The sequence below is a fragment of the Condylura cristata genome, unplaced genomic scaffold (assembly GCF_000260355.1).
Source record: "Condylura cristata isolate star-nosed mole 26May11 unplaced genomic scaffold, ConCri1.0 scaffold00015, whole genome shotgun sequence".
NCBI lineage: Eukaryota > Metazoa > Chordata > Mammalia > Eulipotyphla > Talpidae > Condylura > Condylura cristata.
In genome coordinates, this window is record NW_004567116.1 from 41,629,990 (window position 1) to 41,650,829 (window position 20,840).

General features: G+C 40.2%; 1 protein-coding gene across 1 annotated transcript in view; it reads right to left on the bottom strand.

The window, feature by feature from the left end:
• Nucleotides 1-20,840, bottom strand: part of INTS4 (integrator complex subunit 4) — a 118,847-nt gene that overhangs the window by 1,053 nt on the left and 96,954 nt on the right. Inside the window, exons 18-22 of the mRNA XM_004683237.2 lie at nt 18,658-18,788; nt 14,524-14,583; nt 13,181-13,340; nt 12,593-12,736; nt 2,933-3,053 (exon numbers count right to left, since the gene is read on the bottom strand). Coding sequence (XP_004683294.1) covers nt 2,933-3,053; nt 12,593-12,736; nt 13,181-13,340; nt 14,524-14,583; nt 18,658-18,788 — 616 coding nt within the window. The remainder of the gene's footprint in view (nt 1-2,932; nt 3,054-12,592; nt 12,737-13,180; nt 13,341-14,523; nt 14,584-18,657; nt 18,789-20,840) is intronic.

Here is a 20,840-nt window from a genome sequence, read left to right on the forward strand (position 1 = left end):
AGGTATGCAACAAGTAATGAGGGGGGAGCTCAGTAAGGTTTTGGAATACAACACCTAATCTGGGCCAAGCATGCAAGCTTATAAATTTTAGCCCTACCACACAAAGAAAGAATGGCTGTCACAACACCAAAAATGTCCCAACGTTCTGAGACATTCTGTAAGATAGCCCAAATCTACTCTAGTGACAGAATTTGAGCCCAGTTCACAAACTTAAGCAATTAAGCTTCATGGTGTGTGTTTTTAAAAGATTTATTTACTTATGCATACAGATCTGGCATATAGGCCAGAGGTAGAGAGGCAGTGAGAAGATTCACCAGAAACAGAGTGGGAGCAGAATGGACAGATCGACGAAGTACACTGCTGACGGGAGCAGTGGGCAAGACAGGAGAGGTCTGCTGCGCCATGTGGATCACTTCTGGGGCTGGGGATCGAACTCACACTGAAGCAGCTGCAGCTAGCTTGCAGTGCTGCGTCCTAACCCACTGCACTACCGGGGAGGACCTGTGTTTGTTTTTTTTAAGATTTAATTATTTATGTATATAAGAACTGAGGTGTAGGTCATAGGTGGGAGGGAGGGGTAAGAGGATTCACCAGAGACAGAAATGGGGAGCAGAACAGACAGATCTACTGAAATACACTGCTGAGGGGAGCAGTGGGTGAGACAGGAGAGGTCTGCTGTACCATGTGGGTCACCTCTTTGGCTGGGGATTGATCTTGTGCTACAGTGGCTACAGACTGCTTCATAGTGCTAGGACTTAAGCCCTTGCACCACCATAGGAGAAAATAACTTTTTGTATCCTAAATATGTGATTTGTCTTCCTGAACCTTAGTCCTTCCAACAGTGCTGTTTCACAGCATTTCTTTCCTTACATCCAGGAACTATTCATCAGAAGAGATTAGAATAACAAATTCTACCCTCCTAAGGGTTAAAAATTTGGGCAAACACAAAAGTAGATGACTGGATAAAAAAGATGTGGTACATATATACAATGGAATATTACTCAGCAACCAAAAAAGAGAAACACATGTCTTTTGCAGCAACTTGGATGGAGCTGGAAAAGATCATGTTTAGTGAGATAAGCCAGAAAGAGAAAGAAAAATACCAGATGGTTTCACTCATAGCAGGAGTATAATGGACCAGGCGAGAAAATAACAAAAATAATGAACAACCATATACATATACCAGAGACATTTTGAGGGGCAAGAGTGGGGAATGGGATCAAAAACGGGGGGGGAGGGGGAGTGCATGGGATTATGGTGATGGCACACAGGTGACTTGGTGATGGGAAACCTGCGGGGATTACAATTGAGATGGAAAAAAAAATGTACAAAATGATGTAAAAATAAACTGTTATAAAAAAATTGGGCAAACAGTGCAGAAACACTCTAGACAGAAAAAATATGGAATGAGGAATGCATAGGGAAGGAAACACTGGCTGAAAGCATTGACAGGTGCTTCCTCAACTGTGCCAGGCCCAGGGTCACTGCACTCTGAGTGTTGCTCTGACATTCAGCAGCACCACTTCCTAGTTGTGAAAAATGTAACTCTTCTATAACCATTTAACTGGGATGACAGAGGAAAGCTGTTAATAATGGCATTAAATAGTTATTCATATATTATAAAATACAGCTATTCATGTATATATAAAATTCATGTATTATAAGGGCCCTCCCTGATGGCACAATGGGTTAGGACACAGCACTGCAAGCTAGCTACTTCAGTGTGAGTTCAATACCTGGCCTCTCCCTGGCCCCGGAGCTGACCCACATGGCGCAGAAGACCTCTCCTGTCTCACCCACTGCTCTCCTCAGCAGTGTACTTTGTCAATCTGCCTGCTCTGCTCCCCACTCTGTTTCTGGTGAATCCTCTTACTGCCCCTGCACCTCTGGCCTGTACCCCAGTTCTGTAGGCATAAAGAAATCTTTAAAAAAAATTTGTGTATTATAAAATATAAAGGAAAATTCCAGAAAGCATTGATGTGTTTTTAAAATAAATCAAATATAGTGGGATTAAACATCTTTTCAATTTACGCCATGCTTCCAAATCTCCTCAGTAGTTTAGGAAACACCACTGAGGCCAATTCTGCCCCACACTTTAGATTCCACAGACTGAGTCTCATTTTTAAAGTTTGCAAAGTAGCCTTATGGGCTTGAAATGTAGTATCTTTTGCACTTGAATTCTTCCATTTTATTCTTAACAGTTAAGAAAAAACATCAAAAAGCTATGTAACCTCCCTGTCTTGACAAAGCACTGAGGTTCTACTCAGTTGCTGAATGGAGAGGGTAGAACGTGATTAGATCATCTCACTTTGCATTGCCCCACAAGCCAGTCAATGTGGGTGGGAGGGCAGTAAGTTGTCATTTTACTTATTCAGGGGAATGAACTGAAATGCTCATATACAAAGGAGTAATTTTAAATTTTTAGTAAGAAATATAGAACTTTAATTTCCAGACAGAGAAACCCACAGAACTCGTAGAGAACTATCATCATCATTTTGAAGATGAGGAAAGAGATTCAGAAGGGAGAGTGACTTGTCCAAGGTTACGCAGCATGTTAGGCAGAGTGAGGGCAGGAAAAGGTCTCTTGGCATGCACTCCAGGGCTCTTTCCCTGAGACTCTATTCTATTGTTACCTCATGTATATCTTCTGGAAAAACCGAGTGCCCAGTGCAATCATAATAATATATCAATTTAGTCTAAATGTACCCAATTTCAGCCTTTAAGTGCCTTAAGTAATGTATTTCATGGGTGATTTGGTGATGGGAAGCCCAAGGCGATTGCAACTAAGATGGAAAAATGCACAAAAATATGTAAAAATAAATTATTATAAAATTAAAAAAAAAAAAGAATTTCAATCCTCAGCAGTCCTGATTCAATCATGTATTTTTCGAACTGCAAAATCAGTTTTCTTTTTTCCAGTTTTCTCCTTTACCTGTCCAGGCGGTGTGGGACAGGTACACTTGAGTGATAAGTCGGTGTCGCCCTGGGCCAGGATTCCGGAAGTCTGTAGGTTTAGGGTGGATCATCTGGGCCTGTCCATCTGGATATAAGACCTAAGAAGTGATACAAATTAGAAAAAAGAGGCAGAAGAGGCACAAACTTTTTTTTTTTAACAGAATTGCTGGTAGCATCTTTTCTGAACCCCAAAACAGAAGGAAAAGAAAGAGGACACTAGCCCTCACAGAAGACTGCTCCCTGAGTGCAGGGCGGCACCACCCATTCCCTACCATCCAGCCGCAGCACAAAGCAGTATTTAATACTGTTTTCCTGAATTCATGGTGAGCAAGTGGTGGAATTAAAATGTCTCTATTAAATACACACATATATGGCTAATTAATTTATAACAAAGCAGCCAAGAATATATAGTAAGAAAAGGATAGTTTCTCCAAAAAACAGTGTTGGGAAAATAGAAAAGTCACATGCAAAAGAATAAAAGACTTGAACATAAGAACTGAAACTATAAAACTTCTTGAAGAAAACAGAGACAGTATACACCTTGCCACTAGTTTTGGCAATGATGTTTTGAATCTCACAATAAAAGTGAAATAAACAAATGGCACTGCATCAAACTTAAGAACTGCAAAGAAACCAATTGACAAATGAAAAGGCAAACTATGCAGAAAGAAAATATCTGCAAATCATGTATCTGATAAAGAGTTAATATCCCAAAAAACTCATACAACTCAAGGGGCCTCTCTGGTGGCACATAGGGTTAAAGTCTCAGTGCTAGCAAGCCAGTCACAACAGCTTGAGTTTGATTCCCAGTCAAGGAACTGACCCACATGGCACAGCAGACCTCTTCTGTCTATCCCGCTGCTCCCCTCAGCAGGGTACTTTGTTGATCTGTCTGTCCTATTTCCTACTCCGTCTCTGGTGAATCCTCTTACACCCCACAACTCTGGCCTATACCCCAATTCTTCTCTGCATAAATAAAATTAAATCTTGAAAAACAACCTCATGCAACTCAACAGCAAGAAAACAAACAATACAATTAAAATGAGCCATAGGTCATAATAGACATTTTTCTAAAAAAAGGTACACAGATGGCTAAGTTACATGAAAAGACATTCTATACCACTAATCATCAGGAAAATGCAAATAAAAACCACAATGAGAGATCACGTCACATCTGTTAGAATGGCTATCAAAAAAGACAAGAAAAAAAGTGTTGGACGGAATATGGAAAAAAGGGAGCTCTTGTGCAGTGAGAATATAAATTGGTGCCATTACTATGGTAAACAATATAGAGGTTTCTCAGAATATTAAAAATAGAACTAACATATCCAACAATACCACTTTTGGGATTTTACCCAAAGAAAAGGAAAATACTGATTTGAAAAATACAAGTTGGAAAGGATGTATGCACCCCCCATATTCACTGTAGCATTGGTTACAAAAGCCAAAACAGGGAAACAACCCAAGTCTGTCAATGGTTGAATGAATAAATACAATGTGGCATATTCACACAAAGGACTATTACTCAGCAACGAAAAAGAAGAAAATCTTGCCATTTGCAACATGGATGAACTTCAAGGGTGTTAAGTAAAATAAGAGAGAGAAATCATATGGATCAAGGCCTTTCACAAAGAGCAGTTTTGTTAAGGCTTTGAGAGCTTCTGCTACCTTTATCGTTTTCTTTTTCATGTTCATCACTGGCTGCCCCCCACTCCACTTTCTTTTAAAAAACTGAAACCCAAGTACTTAAGGGTCTTAAGATCTCAGGAAGTTGGATCACATTTATCTTTCTGTTGTGACCTCACCTATATGTGGAATCTTGAAGAAAAAAAGAAAAACCCAAAAGAAAAGAACCACCAAGAAACATGCCTATGAACCCTCACATTTTAAAAAAGGATTTATTTATTTATGCGTACAAGTGGGGTGTAGGCCAGAGGTGTGGGGGGGTGAGAAGACTCAGAGACTGAGTGGGGAGCAGAACAAGCAAATCAACTAAAATACACTGCTGAGGTGAGCAGTGGGCCAGACAAGAGAGGTCTGCACCTTGTGGGTCAGCTCCCAGGCTGGGAATAGTACTTGTGGCTGGTGATAGCTTAACAGCTGTCTCTAACCCCTATGCCACCAGGGAGGCCCCTGAATCCTCAATTTTATCCTTAATTCCTGATCCTGTTTCTTGTTGAGATAAATTTTAACAAAGTACAAAAGTAAGTAAAAATATTAATCCTGACATGAAAAGCCATGCCAGGCACACACATTAGGATGACTCTCCCTCTTGCCTCTGAATCATATATCATGGTCTAGCATCCATCACCAGCTACCAAGTACTAAAAGCAATTTTATATCTACATTTTCTCCACTAAATTATAAGATACTAGGAAGTTGTTTATCTGTCTCTTTTTACAGAAATAGTGCTCAGTGAAGGCTCTGCTCAAAACACTGGCCAATTCTTCAAATCTCACATTGCTGTAAATTCTTTCCTCACATCCCAGAGGGTGTCACAACTGTCTCCAGGAGGGGCCAGTATAATGCCCAGTGTACAAATGAACTAAACAAAAAACTAAAGTTCATTCTACAACCAGACATGGCCTGGGTTGTGGAACTACATTGACAAGACAAAGTAGGTGACAAACCACAGGCCTTTTGAATTTGAAATTCTGGCAAGTCTCAATGTGTTCCATAATTTCTTCATCTCTTCCTAGATCCTAGCTAGGGTTTCCACTGATTTTATCTATCCTTCCTTCCTTTCTTTCTTTCTTTTTCTTTTTTTTTTTTTTTTAAGATTTACTTATTTATGCATACAGAACTGGGGTGCAGGCTAGAGGTGCAGGGGGGAGAAAATCCACCAGAGACAGAGTGGGGAGCAGAACAGGCCAACTGATGAAGTATACTGGTGAGGGGAGCAGTGGGTGGGTCAGGAGAGGTCTGCCGCACCATGTGGGTCACCTCCAGGGCAGGGATTGAACTCATGCGGAAGTGGCTTTAGCTTCTTAGTGCTGTGCTTTAACAAGCTGTGCTACCAGGGAGGGCCCTACCCTTTCTTTCTTTCTTTTTTTTTTTTATAATATAACAGTTTATTTTTGCATCATTTTGTACATTTTTTTTTCATCTCAATTGTAATGCCTGTGCGTTTCCCATCATCAAGTCACCCATGTGCCATCACCATAGTCCAGTGCACTCCCCCCCTCATACCCCCGTTTTTGATCTCATTCCCACTCCACCCCCACAAAATGTCTCTGGTATATGGCTGTTCATTCTTATTATTTTCTCGCCTGGTCCATTATACTGCTATGAGTGAAACCGTCTGGTATTTTTCTTTCTCTTTCTGGCTTATCTCATGATCTTTTCCAGCTCCATCCATGTTGCTGCAAAAGACATGTGTTTCTTTTTTTTGGTTGCTGAGTAATATTCCATTGTGTACATGTACCACATCTTTTTAACCCAGTCATCTACTTTTCGGCATTTGGGCTGCTTCCATGTTTTTCCAATTGTAAATAAAGCAGCAATAAACATGGGGGTACAGGTATCTTCTTCAACCAGTGTTTTTGTATCTTTTGGGTAGATACCTAGGAGTGGGATTGCTGAGTCGTAGCCTACTCTTTCTTTTTTAAAACGTCTACATTCTGCTCTATCTCCAGACTCCAGGCTGCAATCACAGCAGAAAGATGGTGTTCCAGCCTCCTGATCTTTTAAGATACTTAAGTACTTGGGTTTCAGTTTTTTAAAAGGGGATGAGGAAAGTCAGTAACAAACATGGAAAAGAAAATGACAAAGGTAGCAGAGGCTCCCCTAAGTCTTGTAAAAACTGCTCTTTGTGAAAGGCCTTGATCCATCTTGATTCATTTGAAGCCTTCTTTCATTCCTCTAAAACTCCCAACAGTACATCATAGAAACCTGTAGCCAAGTAAGTCAAAGGAAGAAAACAGCCAATGCAAATTCTATTTAGAATTTCAGAATAACTAAAAAACTGTCATCTTGAGGATGTGGGAAAAAAGGAACCCTTTTACGCTGCTGGTGAGAATGTAAAACTGGTTCAGCTACTATGGAAGGGTGTGTGGAGGTTCCTCAAAACACTAAAACATATGAATATGCAATTCTACTCCCCAAAGGGCACAAAAACACTAATTTGAAAGAAACCCACATTCCTGTGTTTACTGCAGCACTATTTAAAATAGCCAAGATAAATGCCCCAAAAGAAAATGACTAGATCAAGAAGATGCAAGTATATATACACAATGGAATACCACTCAGCAATCAAAAGGTTAAAACTCATGCAAAGGGAAAATCAAATATTGTACAAAAAGAACAATGATGTAAGAAAATAAATAATTTTAATTATTATAATAAAAATTAACTAATGCTATCTTTTATTAACAGGTATAATACAGAAAACTAAGTTGGGCAAAAAGAAAAAAAAGTATGGATGAATGGAGTTCCTATAGGGTCTATTTTTAAAGAACTTATAAAACATTATTTTAACAAAGAATGTAATCTCAAGGTCATCTCAGTCACATTCACTGCTACATTCCTGATACCTAGAACACTGTCAAAAAACAGAAGGAAGTTTTCAGGGCAAGCTGTCCGAGGTGGACAGAGCTTCCCAACCAAAACAGTCCCACACTGAGTGGTGAGCTTCCTATCTCCTCACTGTACATGTGTTACAGGGTAACCCAATGGGGTTCAGGGGTGCCCCTTTCCCTGTCCTGTAACACAGGCTTCCAAATAGTATAGCTTGTGTGCAGTGGATTCCTGTAGAGGGATTTCTGGGCAGAGCCTGTTACAAGGGAACCCCGATATGAAATGTGTTGGCCTGACGGTGGGTCCTCACCCACACACTTAAAAGGGACTTACAATGAGACTCAACTGCAGGCGCACACAATCAGGTTAGTAAAGGGTTTATTCACAAATAGGGGGAGAAGAAAAGAATGACCCAGGGAGAAAGAGAGAGAGATACATTAGTGAATGCATCCAAAAGTTCTATTGTGCTGAGACCCAGTAGTATATTAAGAGCTGGAAAAAATCCAAGGACCCACCCAAGGTCAGTCTGTCTGCTTATATACAAAACCTGGCTGCTTAACTTCACCCCCAGTTCCCAGCAATCCTCCCTTCGGAGGTGATGACATTTTGGGATTTATATTCCTTGGTGTCTTGGATCTCTTTGGTCTGGGGTGGGGGTGGGGACCACAAAACCTATTTGTGGAGTTCGTTCAGGACATCCTTTCCCCCCAGCAAGTCTAGCAGATGACCCAAAAATAATCTGCCTGCAATTCCATTTGTGCTGGGTTGGTCTGTGAACTTGTTTTCAAGGACAATGTAAACCAGTGGTTTTTTATTCTGGCTGCACATTAGAGTCATCTGTGAGCTCTTAAAAAAAAAGTGCTGGTGGGCCCTCCCTGGTGGTGCAGTGGGTTGGAGCGCAGCACTGCAAGCGAGCTGGAGACTCCTTCAATGCGAGTTCGATCCCCACCCTGGAGGTGACCCACATGGCATGGCAGACCTCTCCTGTTCACCCCGCTGCTCCCCTCAGCAGTGTACTTCCGTCAGCCAGCCTGTTCTGCTCGCCACTCTGTGTCTGGTGAATTCTCTCACTGCCCCTGAGCCTCTGACCTGTACCACAGTTCTGTATGAGTAAATAAATAATATAATTTTTTTTTAAAAAAAGAAAGAAAGAAAAGGGCTAGAGCAGCATTTAAACAAAAAAAAAGTACTAGTATCCTAGTCAAGATTCTGACTTACCTGTATATACAGCTGGGCCCTGTGTATACAGCTGAGCCCTGTATATCAGAACTTTTTCTTTCAGAAAAATTCTAAAGTATAGCCATGGTAAAGAAACACTAATGTGGGAAAAACAAATTTCTCCAGCTCAGAAAATCCAGGAGGTTTTTCCTTTGTCACCACCTGTACTTGTTAGCATTTTAAAGATCTGATACATCCTTGCCTCTTCCAGGAAGTCTTCCCTGTCCTTTGTCTGCACTTTTGTACTTATGTTCTTCCTGCCCAGAATACTGCCTGAATTTAGCCCTGATCCTTTGCTCTTCCTCATCCTTTCAGACTTCAGCCATGCACCAGCACTTCCACAAAGCCTCTCCTTTCCTTAGACTCCATCAGTCTCCAAATCACTTCTGGACAGTATAAAAATTGGAAACAGGCCCTCCCTGGTGGCAAAGCGGGTTAAAGCACAGCATTGAGAAGCCAAAGCCACTTCCGCATGAGTTCGATTCCCACCTGCCCCGGAGGTGACCACATGGCGTGGCAGACCTCTCCTGGCCCGCCCGCTGCTCCCCTCAGCAGTGTACTTCATCTATCTGCCTGTTCTGCTTCCCACTCTGTCTCTGGTGAGGCCTCTCGCTGCCCCTGAGCCTCTGGCCTGTACCCCCATTCTGTATGTACAAATAAATAAATCTTTAAAAAAAAAAAAATTGGAAACAACCCTGTGGGAGAGGAAAACCATTTCTCCCTCTACCCTTATAGACTCTAGGCTAAGCATCCCTAAATAAAAGACAGATTGACAAGAGAAAAAAAAATGAAAGTTTGATAACACGTACACCTCTGCACGCCCAGGAGAGACCAAGGACACCTGAGTAACTCACTGCAATAGCCCATCCAGCACTGTAAGTACCGTTTTCAACTAACAATGAAAGATAATGGGCCAGTGGTGGGGAGCAGGGGCAGCAATGGGGGGTCATCAGGCCAACCAAGGTAAACAATGATGCTGCACAGAGTTCGTTTATGCCTTCTCCACTGATAAGTTTCTGGAGACTTAGTTATCCTTCCCTTCCTGATTCAGAGAGGGAAACATTCTTACAGAGACTTCTTTCATAAATGTAAATTTGTCTCACAAAAAGGCAGCTTCTACTCTGTTTTCAAAGATTCTCCTGTATCTGCAGCTTCTCAAAAATTATCCCAAAATAATCCTTAGGCAAAAAAGGCATATTTTAGGGTGGAACATTCTGTTTCCTTTCATTCTGTCTTTAAAACTCTAAGATGTCTCGCAGTCCAGATGCTGGGTTGGTAGACTGTTCTGTTACTTCACTGAACCAGTATCGTAGTCTCAAGAAGAGGGAAGTTCACTTCAACAGCTGTGTCTCATTTCAGGAGATAGTGTTGCACATAGACTCCCAAAGTTAAGCCTATGTTGTGTGAGTAGCAGCTATCAATAAAAGGCTATGGTGGGCCCTCCCTGGTGGCTCAGCAGGTTAAAGCACAGCACTAAGAAGCAAAAGCCACTTCAGCATGAGTTCAATCCCTGCCTGCCTACCCTAGAAGTGACCCACATGGTGTGGAAGACCTCAACTGACCCGCCTGCTGCTCCCCTCAGCAGTGTACTTCGTGAGTCGGCCTTTTCTGCTCCCCACTCTGTCTCTGGTGAATCCTCTCACCGCCCCTGCATCTCTGGCCTGTACCCCAGTTCTGTATGCACAAATAATCTTCAAAAAAAAAGGCCATGGTGTTCTAACTTACCCTTGCATGTCTGAAATGAAGATGTTTCTTCTTTTTTATATCCCCTGTCCATTTAGCTATCTTTCACTGAAACTACATGGTGAGGGCAGGAATTCAAGTATGTTTACCACTGTAATCCTAGCACTAAGCATGTACACTAGAGTTTGAACATTTATTTATGAATGGAAAGAAGAATGAATGCATGTGACAACAAATATAAAAGAAATTAAGAGGGAAGGAGGGAGCGGGTAGAAGGAAGGAAGGAAGGAAAAAAGGAAAGACAGACAAAATTGAACCATTTAAATTCAAGTCTGGGTAAAAACAGCCTGGAAGTTTTTGAAGGTTGGGCTCCAGGTATTTCCAGACACACCCCAGCAAGCTCAAACATGCCCAAATCCCACTTTCAGAAGAAGTGGAAACAAAGTCATTCTGCTACAGGCACCCCAGTATTAAAATTCAACCAATCATTCTCAACTAACTTTTTACCTGTTACTGCACCTTCTAGACTTCTAGCCTAATTTGCATAATGGAACACCAGTTGGAAATTGGTGGATTTCTAACCCTAATTTGCATCGCTGACTGGAGTAAGAACTATTCTGCCTTTTCTATGTGGATATAAGCACCACTCCATTCAGGCAACTCTGAACATAATTCAAAGGCTTCTGGAATCTGTGCCCCTGGGCTGTATGTAGTCCTAATAAAATCCCAAATAAACAGTTATATTTTGCCTCAACCAGGAAGGTCTCATTCATTCTGTGATGACAGATAGATGAATGGATGAATAAATGGGAAGTGGTCTTTGTGGATCTTAAATGAAGACCGTCTCAATTGTTTAGTGTTTCTATTGCATCTCTTATGTGTCTAATATATTTAACATTTATCTATCGAGACAGCCAACTTGTCTACCTTGGGAAAGATATGCCTAGTGGCTGCTTCCACCTCCCATAAATTGTGTTTGCCAAGCTAAACGACCCATATTCTGAAAAGGAATTGTTATCGATGGAGATTAAGAGTAAAAAATTTGGAAAGGAGCAGTCACAAGACCAGAAACCTAGTTCACAGGAGCCAAAAACTGGAGGTGGGGGCAGAAGTGATTACCATAGTCCTTAAACCAGCAATAGAAATGAAAAGTCCGTAAGGCCAACTGCTAGAGCAGGTATCAGACTGCTGTAGAGTATCAGGAGGCCAGGCCAGAGGTGGGGATATGGGGATGGGAGGCCAGCGGAGAACTGCTGACCCTTACAAATCAACCTAGTCACACCCCAGAAGCGATTAGGTTAACAAAAGTTAACAACTCCACAAAGAAATGAGTGCCTCCCAAAGAGAAGACCATACTTGTGCAATCTCCGCCCTGGCCAGGGGCAGCTGTCCCTCTGCCCTGGGCCTATGCAAGTGCTCTTTGTCACCATCTTCTCCCTTTGCCAAGCAGAAGAGGCAGCTCTCTTCCCAGGCTGCCAGCCTGTGACTAGCTGCCTCCTCTAGTTTGGCAAACTAGTCCTTTTCTTGGGTAGCCCTTTCTGCGCACTTGTGTCTTTGCAAGCATTCTCTACCTCCCCCCCCCCCCCTTTATAATAAACCTGCCTTTTGGCTATAACTAACATCTCTGTCTTGTGGAGAAACTCGACTGGGAAACTTGCTGGTGATGCTGAAAGGGGAGCTCTGATGAAACTTTTCCCACAGTAAACCCAAGGACCCCACCCTCCAAACCTAACACCTCTCTAAAACTGACTTCATTATGACTGTCTAGTTGGTCAGAAGTGTAAGTAGCATCCTGGACTGTCAGTTGGTTGGAGGGGTGCCCTGGAAGACTCAACCATTAACCTTTGCAATCTGAGGCAGTCTATGGGTAGACAATGTCATCTTCTAGTATCTGATAATTGCTTATTGGTGTGGAGAGGCCTATTCACATAAACTCACATGCAAATGATTGCAGGACACAGCAACACAATTCCATTCAAGAATACATCTCATTCAAAGTCAACTACTACTGTTTTGTAGAGCCTAAAGTTCAGAGTTTAAGAACCGTGCTCCAGAACTCACTCAGGAGTAGAATGGGGTTCAATCTCAGTATATTCCAAAAAGACTCATGTCTTCTCCCTTCCCAGTTTGTCCTTCAGGTAAAGATTACAGGGGCGCTAAAGTTAAATGTTCCAACATAAAGTCTGCCTAGAAGTTCCGTAAGAACAAAAATCTAACAGACCTGGACCTTGACAGTGCTCTGAGGATCCTGCACGTGTTCCAGGGTTGCATCGATATCCAGGGCTACCACCAACCCAGATGTAAACCGTAAAGGGTTGTCTGACTCGCCTGCTGGCTCAGTGATGGTGGCTGAGGCTTTGTGGATCTACAAACAAGAAGAAGATACCATGATGCACCTCTGGCCTATATCCCAGTTCTGTATGCATCAATAAATAAATCATTTAAAAAAAAGTTGAAGATCCCGGCCCTCCCTGGTGGCACAGCGGGTTAAAGCACAGCACTAAGAAGCTTAAGCCACTTGTGCATGAGTTCGATCCCCGCCTGCCCTGGAGGAGATCCACATGGCGTGGCAGACCTCTCCTGACCCGCCCGCTGCTCCCCTCAGCAGTGTACTTCGTCGATCTGCCTGTTCTGCACCCCACTCTGTCTCTGGTGAATCCTCTCACCCTCCACATCTCTGGCCTGTACCCCAGTTCTGTATGAATAAATAAATAAATCTTTAAAAAAAAAAAAAGTTGAAGATCCCAATGTGAGCAGTTCTGACTGTCAGGGCAGAATTGGCCTAAAGGGGTAAAACCTAGACCCTGACCTGCTCTGGAAGGGGGAGATGCAGGAAGGTACTCTGTCGCAGCATGGTCTGCAGAATTTTGACCACTTCTGCAGGTTTGGATGTCATGAGTCGAGGCATGAGGTCAAGAAGTTTGTCCACAAAACTGTCCTGCATTTGGGGCAAATCAGCAATGAAACACCTAGAATAATAAACAGAAGTAATGAATGAACCCCAAACCTCTGCCAAACCCTGAAGTAGGAAAAGTGATGAACTCAGGGTTCTAAAATGAGACAGCCAGGTTCCCAGAAAATTATACCTTAGTGATACCTTCACTGAGTCTTGTCTATTGAATACACATTATGTATCAGCTATACATTTACGTGTTTCATAATACCTTAGACAATCTTCCTAGAAATCCTGTACATTGTTCGAGTTATTTTATTAATACTACAGACTAATTAAATCAATTAATTAAATTAATCAGTTTAAAAAAACATGCCTTTAGGATTTACTAAGTGCCAAGTACTATCCTAGACTGGAGATACAACAATGAGCAAATGAAAAGAAAATGCCTTTCTCAATGGAGCTTACAGAAAACAGTAAGACTCAAGGTGGATGATGCTGAATTAAAGCTTAAAAAGGTAAGCAATTTATTCCCTGATCTTACTTATTCCACAGAACTACCTTGTGGAAGCGGACAGTCAAAAAATATTTCCCTGAGTGCAGGAACTCAGAACATGCAGCTCTACACAACAGAAAAGGCACTTTGACTATTCAGATTTGTTACTCTTGAAAAATCTCAACCTGGTGGTGCATGGATCAGGACACAGCACTGAAATGCCTCAGTGGAATTTGATCCCTTGCCCTGGAGGTGACCCACATGGCGCAGCAGACCTCTCCTGTCTTGCCTGCTGCTTTCTTCAGCAGTGTACTTTGTCAATCTGTTGTTCTACTCCCCATTCTATCTCTGGTGAATCCTCTCACCACCCCAGCACCTCTGGCCTGTACCCCAGTTCCGTATGCATGAATAAATACATAAATAAATAAAACCAACTCAGCTTTAAAAAAAAAAAAAAGAACACTGGGGTAAAAAAGATAAGTCATGATTTTTCCACAAGAGTTTCTGATAGGTAATATTTATCTTTTCATGACTCAGCTTAGTGCTGAATGCAAAATGACTATGGATGTTTTTATTATTTTGCTATTGTACATTTAGATTTGAAGTTAATGTTAAAGAAGTTTATAAAGAAAATTCACAAATTAGGGCAGGTTGCCACAAAAAATAGATCAATTGAATGGGCTAAACCAAGAATTCTGGACTGTGATCACCACTACTGCCTGTGTTAGTCTCTAGATAAGACAGAGAATGGCAAAATACTTACTTTTGAAAAAATTCCACCTCTTGCAAGAATTTTTCACACATCCCAAATAAGAGATCAACTCTGTAGAAAAGAATAAAGAAAAAAATACCTAATTAGCTTGTGAAATCTGTGAAATGAGGAATGAGGACCAAAGTCTCAGACACCTGAGCCTAAATGAAAGGAGAAAGAGTATACGATATTACAAAAAAAAAAGACCTCTAAGAGAAACCCGAGGACTCATAATGAACCTAGGGGAAATATCTGTCAGGATCCCTAAACTAGATTAAGACGCTCTTACAGCCAATAAACTCAATCAGTATTCAGAATCAAAAACTACAGCAAGTCTCAGCTGGCACCAGGTTAAGAGTAAATTGGAGGAGCACCACTTGCAAGCAGTGCAGGGTCACCTTACTTCTCTGCAAAAGTCCCTGCAGCTGTCCCCATGGCTGTCTGGGAGCCTGGACCCTGCAGCCGACAGCTCAGGTGCAAGGAGATGAGAAGCCGTGAGGCCAGTGTGGACAGCATCCTGACACACATGCTCCAAGGCACTCTTATCTCGTGAAATGATGCTATAGGCTTACTCCCGGTGGAGTATCCATCCCACACATACCACAAGTGATATGCCAGTTACCAAGAACAGGTAATTAGGTCCAAAGCTATGGCATCGGTACCAGGCAATTATAGTTCATGAATAGTTCTTTCTACTCTACATGTGATTTTCTCAGAGATCATTTTTACTGTATACTACCATAGCAGTATTACAAGTTTTATAGCCGATACTATCAACTTGCCAGGGAATAGATGTAGAAAGTAAACCAAAAGTCAAAATCTCATGTGGAAGGGGAAAGGCAGTTACCTAGACACAAGAGTATGCAACTGCATCTCTATCTTGACTTCTGCGTGATAGTACTTTGACTCTTTCATTTCAAAGCTAATGCCTACTTAAACAATGCTGGCAACACACTAAATTGATGAATCTTATTACTTACACAACAGATTTCTCGTTTTTCTTATTGGCATTTTCTTTTTATTACTTGTAATATATCCTGCAGGAAATTTCCTATTTATTTTTATTAATAGTAATTATAATTAATTCATTGAAGCTATAGTGTTCTAATAAAGAAAAGCAGACAAATACTCTTTTCTTGTTTAAAAAACTATAAGAAAATGGTGTCAGGGTTCTTAATAAACTAGCATAGTGTTTCTACTAAAATGTAAGCACCATGAATAAAGACTATTGTTCTTCTTGTATTTCTAGACACAAGCAGCTAATTATTAGGTACTTATTAATGAATAAAGGAGAAATGAAAATTATTCTAAAACCAATATTCATTTGAATTTTTTCCCTAAGAAACAGGTAGCATATGAAACTTTTTAACTAACAAAACTCCCAGAAGTGAAACTAACGTTTTAGAATGAGTTAACCTATCAAAGACCACGAAGGATAACAGGGCTAAAAGGAAGAACTCCAGCAGAGCAAAGTCTGAAAGGTTACACAGCACTGTTTTTTTTTTTTTTTTTTTTTGGTATGCTTCTTTAGGACTATATTGGAGCACCTGCAAGAATAAAATGCCAAAAATTTGTGAATTCTCTCCAGACCTCAAAATAGAGCAGGCAGTCTTCATCCTCATGCTACATGGAGTAGGCCTTGATCACTTGAAACCCTACTTTTTCTTTGGTGAGAGGAAGGAAGACACAGGAAAACTGGGACCCACTCAGGAAAAAAAATGAAACACTGACCTTCCCTACACTGGGGAAATCCACACCAATTATGAATTTAAACCAGTCTAGACTTTTTTTTAAATAAGTGTGCAAAGACAATGGAAAATTATTAGATAAGAATAGTTAGGACCTGGAAAGGGCTAAGCAGATCTCAATAAGAAAGTCAAAGCAAGAAAGTACAGAAAACTGAAGAGAAAAATTCTAATAAGTAACCTCAGTGAGATTTAAGCCAGGTGAAAGGATATTGCAGTAACACAGCAAGAGAGGGGCCTCCCTGGTAAGGGGCAGCACTGTGAAGCTGTCCACAGCCACTGCAGCATGAGTTCGATCCCAGGCCAGGGAGGCAACCCACACAGCTCAGCAGACCTCTCCTGTCTCACCTGCTGCTCCCCTCAGCAGTCTATTCCAGTGGATCTGCCCATTCTGCTCCCCACTCTGTCTCTGGTGAATCCTCTCAACTCCCCACACCTCCAGCCTGTACCCCAGTTCTTGTATGCGAAAATAAATAAATCTTAAAAACAAAAAAGCAAGAGAAGCTGTATGAAAAAAAAATGTAGAGAAGAACACAAACCGGAAAGAAACAGTGATAACGAAATCAGCTCAACAAAGAATATTAGAATTAAAAATGGTGAAAACTGAAGTGGCAAATTTTTAAAAAGGGTATTTACTCAGGATACAGAAGAGAAAAACTGAAATTATGAGAAAAGATAAAATTCAGGGAAAATAGACCCAGAAGATACAATATTCAGTATGAGAGTCTAGAGTGGACAGAAATAATAAAGAAATAATGAATGAGGAAAATCATTGCATTAAAAATAGAATTGAGACTTCAAAGTCCTACTGAAGGTCAGTAAGAATCTTGAAAGGAAACACATACCTAGACATACCCTGGTGAAATTTCTGAATTCTACAAAGAAAAAGTTTATAGCTTTGAGCCAGTACGAATAAGCTACCCACAAAGTAAAGAGAACCACATTAACACCAAACATCCTAACGATAACTTAAGTATTAAAAGGCAACACAAACCTCCAGAAGAAAGAAAGAAAATAATCACTACAGCAAAAATCCAAGAAGAGAATAAACAATTATGCATACAAATGGAAAATATATAATAATAAAGCATGAACAAAGACCAAATAAACATAAAAGAATCTTTATATAATGACACAGGAATTTGGAAATATATTGTTGGATGAAATGAAAAGGAAGATGAACTGCAAAGTATATTATGGACCCACTTATGTTAATATGCACATTGACTATCTCCACATGTTGATCTGGGTTAGGAAAAGTCTATCATCTGCCGTGTCAGAAGGGGAAGTTGACTGGGAAGCACTTTCTTAATCTGCAATATATGTTTTTATAGTCATATGTAAACTGAAAAGCATACCTTCTTTTTTAAATAAAAAAGTAAGCCATCATCACAAGCACCTATCCTTTCTCAGCTGTGATTAGCACACAGCATGGAGTAAACATTTATTTAATGAAAGTATGGATGATAAGATTAACCCACCACCTGAGTTTTTCAGGTATACCACGTTACTGTCCAGATAAATGAAGATATAAAATAATATGCAGAATGTTCTTTTTAATATAGTATTTCTCAGCAACTAGTTAAACACTCATTTATTGTCACTTTAGGGTGACACACTGCTGGAGCGAGCAGCAGATGCGCCTTGGATGTAGCAACAGGTTACCTATGTGCAATATTACGTCAAAACTATGATGCCCTTGTTCTTAAGATGTACTTTTATTTTATGAAACATCAAGAGCAAAGACTTTCAAACTATAGCACACCATCAAAATATCTGACTTCAGAGAAGGGGAAACTTTCAGAAGTACATTTTAGAGTTAATGAACTATGGCAATTTTCATAATCAGAAAAATCGAATAGTTACCTCTATACTTAGTAACCCAAATATCATGTGCTTTTACATGTATTTTTTCATTCATTCTTCACAGATACCTCATGAGACAGATGCTCATTCTACAGACAAGGAAATAAGGTACGAAAAGGCTTTTAACAGTGTCAGTAATCAAACAGTTGGTAGTAGAGGAGTATAGTATATGTTCAAATATACTATACAGTATATTCTTTTGTTTTTACTGCCAGGATGAGAGCTTGCTTACTGGTTCTTCCAGAAAGAAAAGGTGATCCTTGGTACCAAATTCATTAAGAAATCTATAAAGGGCTAAAGAAAAAGTTCTTGTTGCCAGATGAGGTCCTGTGTTGTGCTGCAAACAGCCACTACAGGGGGTTTTAAAATTCTAATCTGACACAAGAAACAACTTAGAATATCTGAGAAACTGACTGACCTCACATCCCTTAGCTAGCCTTAGCTAGTCTTTGTAGGCTTCTCTCTGACCTGGATGAGAAACCTAAAGGCATTTGAAAGTACCCGTGCTGCCTCTTTGGCCAACAGCACTCCTTACCCTCGAGTAGTTCGTGCTGTTACTATAAGCTGCAAGGCTTTGGCCTGAAGTCTCATGTGATGTATAATCACCACCTGCTTGTTCTCCACACCACTGTACATGAACTCCATTTTGTAGGTTTCTTCCATGATCTATAAGGAAACAGTAATTAGCAGACAGTAAATATAACAGTCTTGAGAGCAACATAGAATTCTAAGATGAAAATCTGAATTGAGCTGTTTTTTAATACCTATGTTTTATTTTTGTTTGTGTGCATACATTTATTTATATTTTAATTATTGTTCATTTTTAATCAATGTCTGCTCTTTTACTTCCCCCCTCAAGAAGTCCCCATAGAACTTCTACCACCAATCCAGCTGGCATCATCACCAAAGTACCCGGTGCTCCTCCTGCTCTCCTAATTCCTCTCCTTCCCCAACCCCTGCAGGATGTCTCTGCCTTGTCATTTTGTTTGTTTCGTATGGTTATTTTTTTCCCCTCTGATATTTTATTTATCTAAGTGAGGCCATCCAATATTTTTCTTTTTCCTTCTGGCTTATTTCACGGAACATAACTCCTTCTAGTTCCATCCATGTAGCTGCGAATGGTGTTAGTTTATCTTTTTGGATTGCTGAATAGTATTCCATTGTGTATTATGTACTACATCTTGACCCAATCATCTATTTTGGGCATATAGTTTGTTCTCAGGTTTTACTGATTGTAAATAGTGCTGCAATAAACATAGGGTACAGGTATTCATTTGAATTGATGTCTTTGTATCCTTTGGAAATATCTATGTTTGAATTCTGACCTGAGATTAAGTGCCATGTTGAGAAAGTAAAGGTTGAAAGAAATTACTACTAAGTGTTCAGAGAAATTAGTACAGCATGTCTTTTGAAAGGAGAAATTATTTTGAAAATTAAATAATCATCATAGTTGATAATAACATATAAAGTTTAATCACTGATAAAACTGTGAAGTTTTGCCTGTTGCTCTAAACCAATTCACTGTGCTGTGGGAACAAACAGACATACCCTCTAGAAAACCAATCCCCAGGAAAAATGCTCAAGACTTTAGCAGCAGGAGCCACTGCCCACTGTTAGTCATCTGGACAGATTGTTCTTCGGGCCTAATCTGTCAGAGAGTTTGGGGAGGAAGTTTAGAAAGAAATGTCTATGACCTCACTTCAGGCCCAGTGCATCTTAAGCTTTTGATTTATTCCATCCAAATCAGCTAGTCCCATCCAAATGATGCTTCTCTTCCCTTCCTTTGAAGGCTTTGGCAGTCAGAAAAATGACTCCAGTCTCTCTCACAACTAATAATAAAACAAGTAACTTAGTTACAAGACACCTTAATTTTCCCTCCTTATAAATAAGAAAGAAAGAGCACCATTATAACATTTAAAGTATGAAATGGGGTTGAGAAGTGATGAGCACAGTGACTGGCACACAGCAATGATAATTCCTTCCCTCCCTTTCTTCCCAATACCTACTGCTCCCTTGTCAGGCCAGTGAAATGGGATGAAAAAAAAAAAAAAAAAAGACTCTTGGTATCAGAGGATCTGGGCTCAAGACCTGACTTTACTACCTGGATATAATCTTGCTGAGCTTTAACTGTCTTGTCTGTAAAATGGACTGAATAGTATTCCTGTGTAATGGTGTTACTGTGACAGTGAATTAAAACCAAATTGGTATCATTAGTGAAACATAAAGGAACAATCACAGTCACCATCATTAGCATCCCAGTAGGTGATAATCACTGGGTAACATAAAGATTTCTACCCAAAAGACATGACCCAGAAGAGTTTACCAAATCCTAATACATCAAAATAAGGGGAACCGTCTCAAAGTAAAATAGACATTAACTTAAGGTTAAAAAATTTAAATACTATTTAATAGTTTCTAAGGAGAAACATAAAGACATTTGATACTCAAAAAATGGTACAGTTTAAAAATATAAACATTCTCAAAATTAATTTAGGTACATTTTCAGATGAAAGGTCATGATAATACTTACTGGATTTTAGTATATCTGAATGTGATAGTATTTCAGAACACAAAAGAAACTTAGAAGTTATCTAATAACTGCCATACTGCCAAGTCATGGAACCAACCCAAGTATCCGAGAACAGAGAAATGAATAGAGAAAATCAACGGACTACTATACATCTGTGAAGAAAGTTGAAACAGTGGCATTTGGGATAA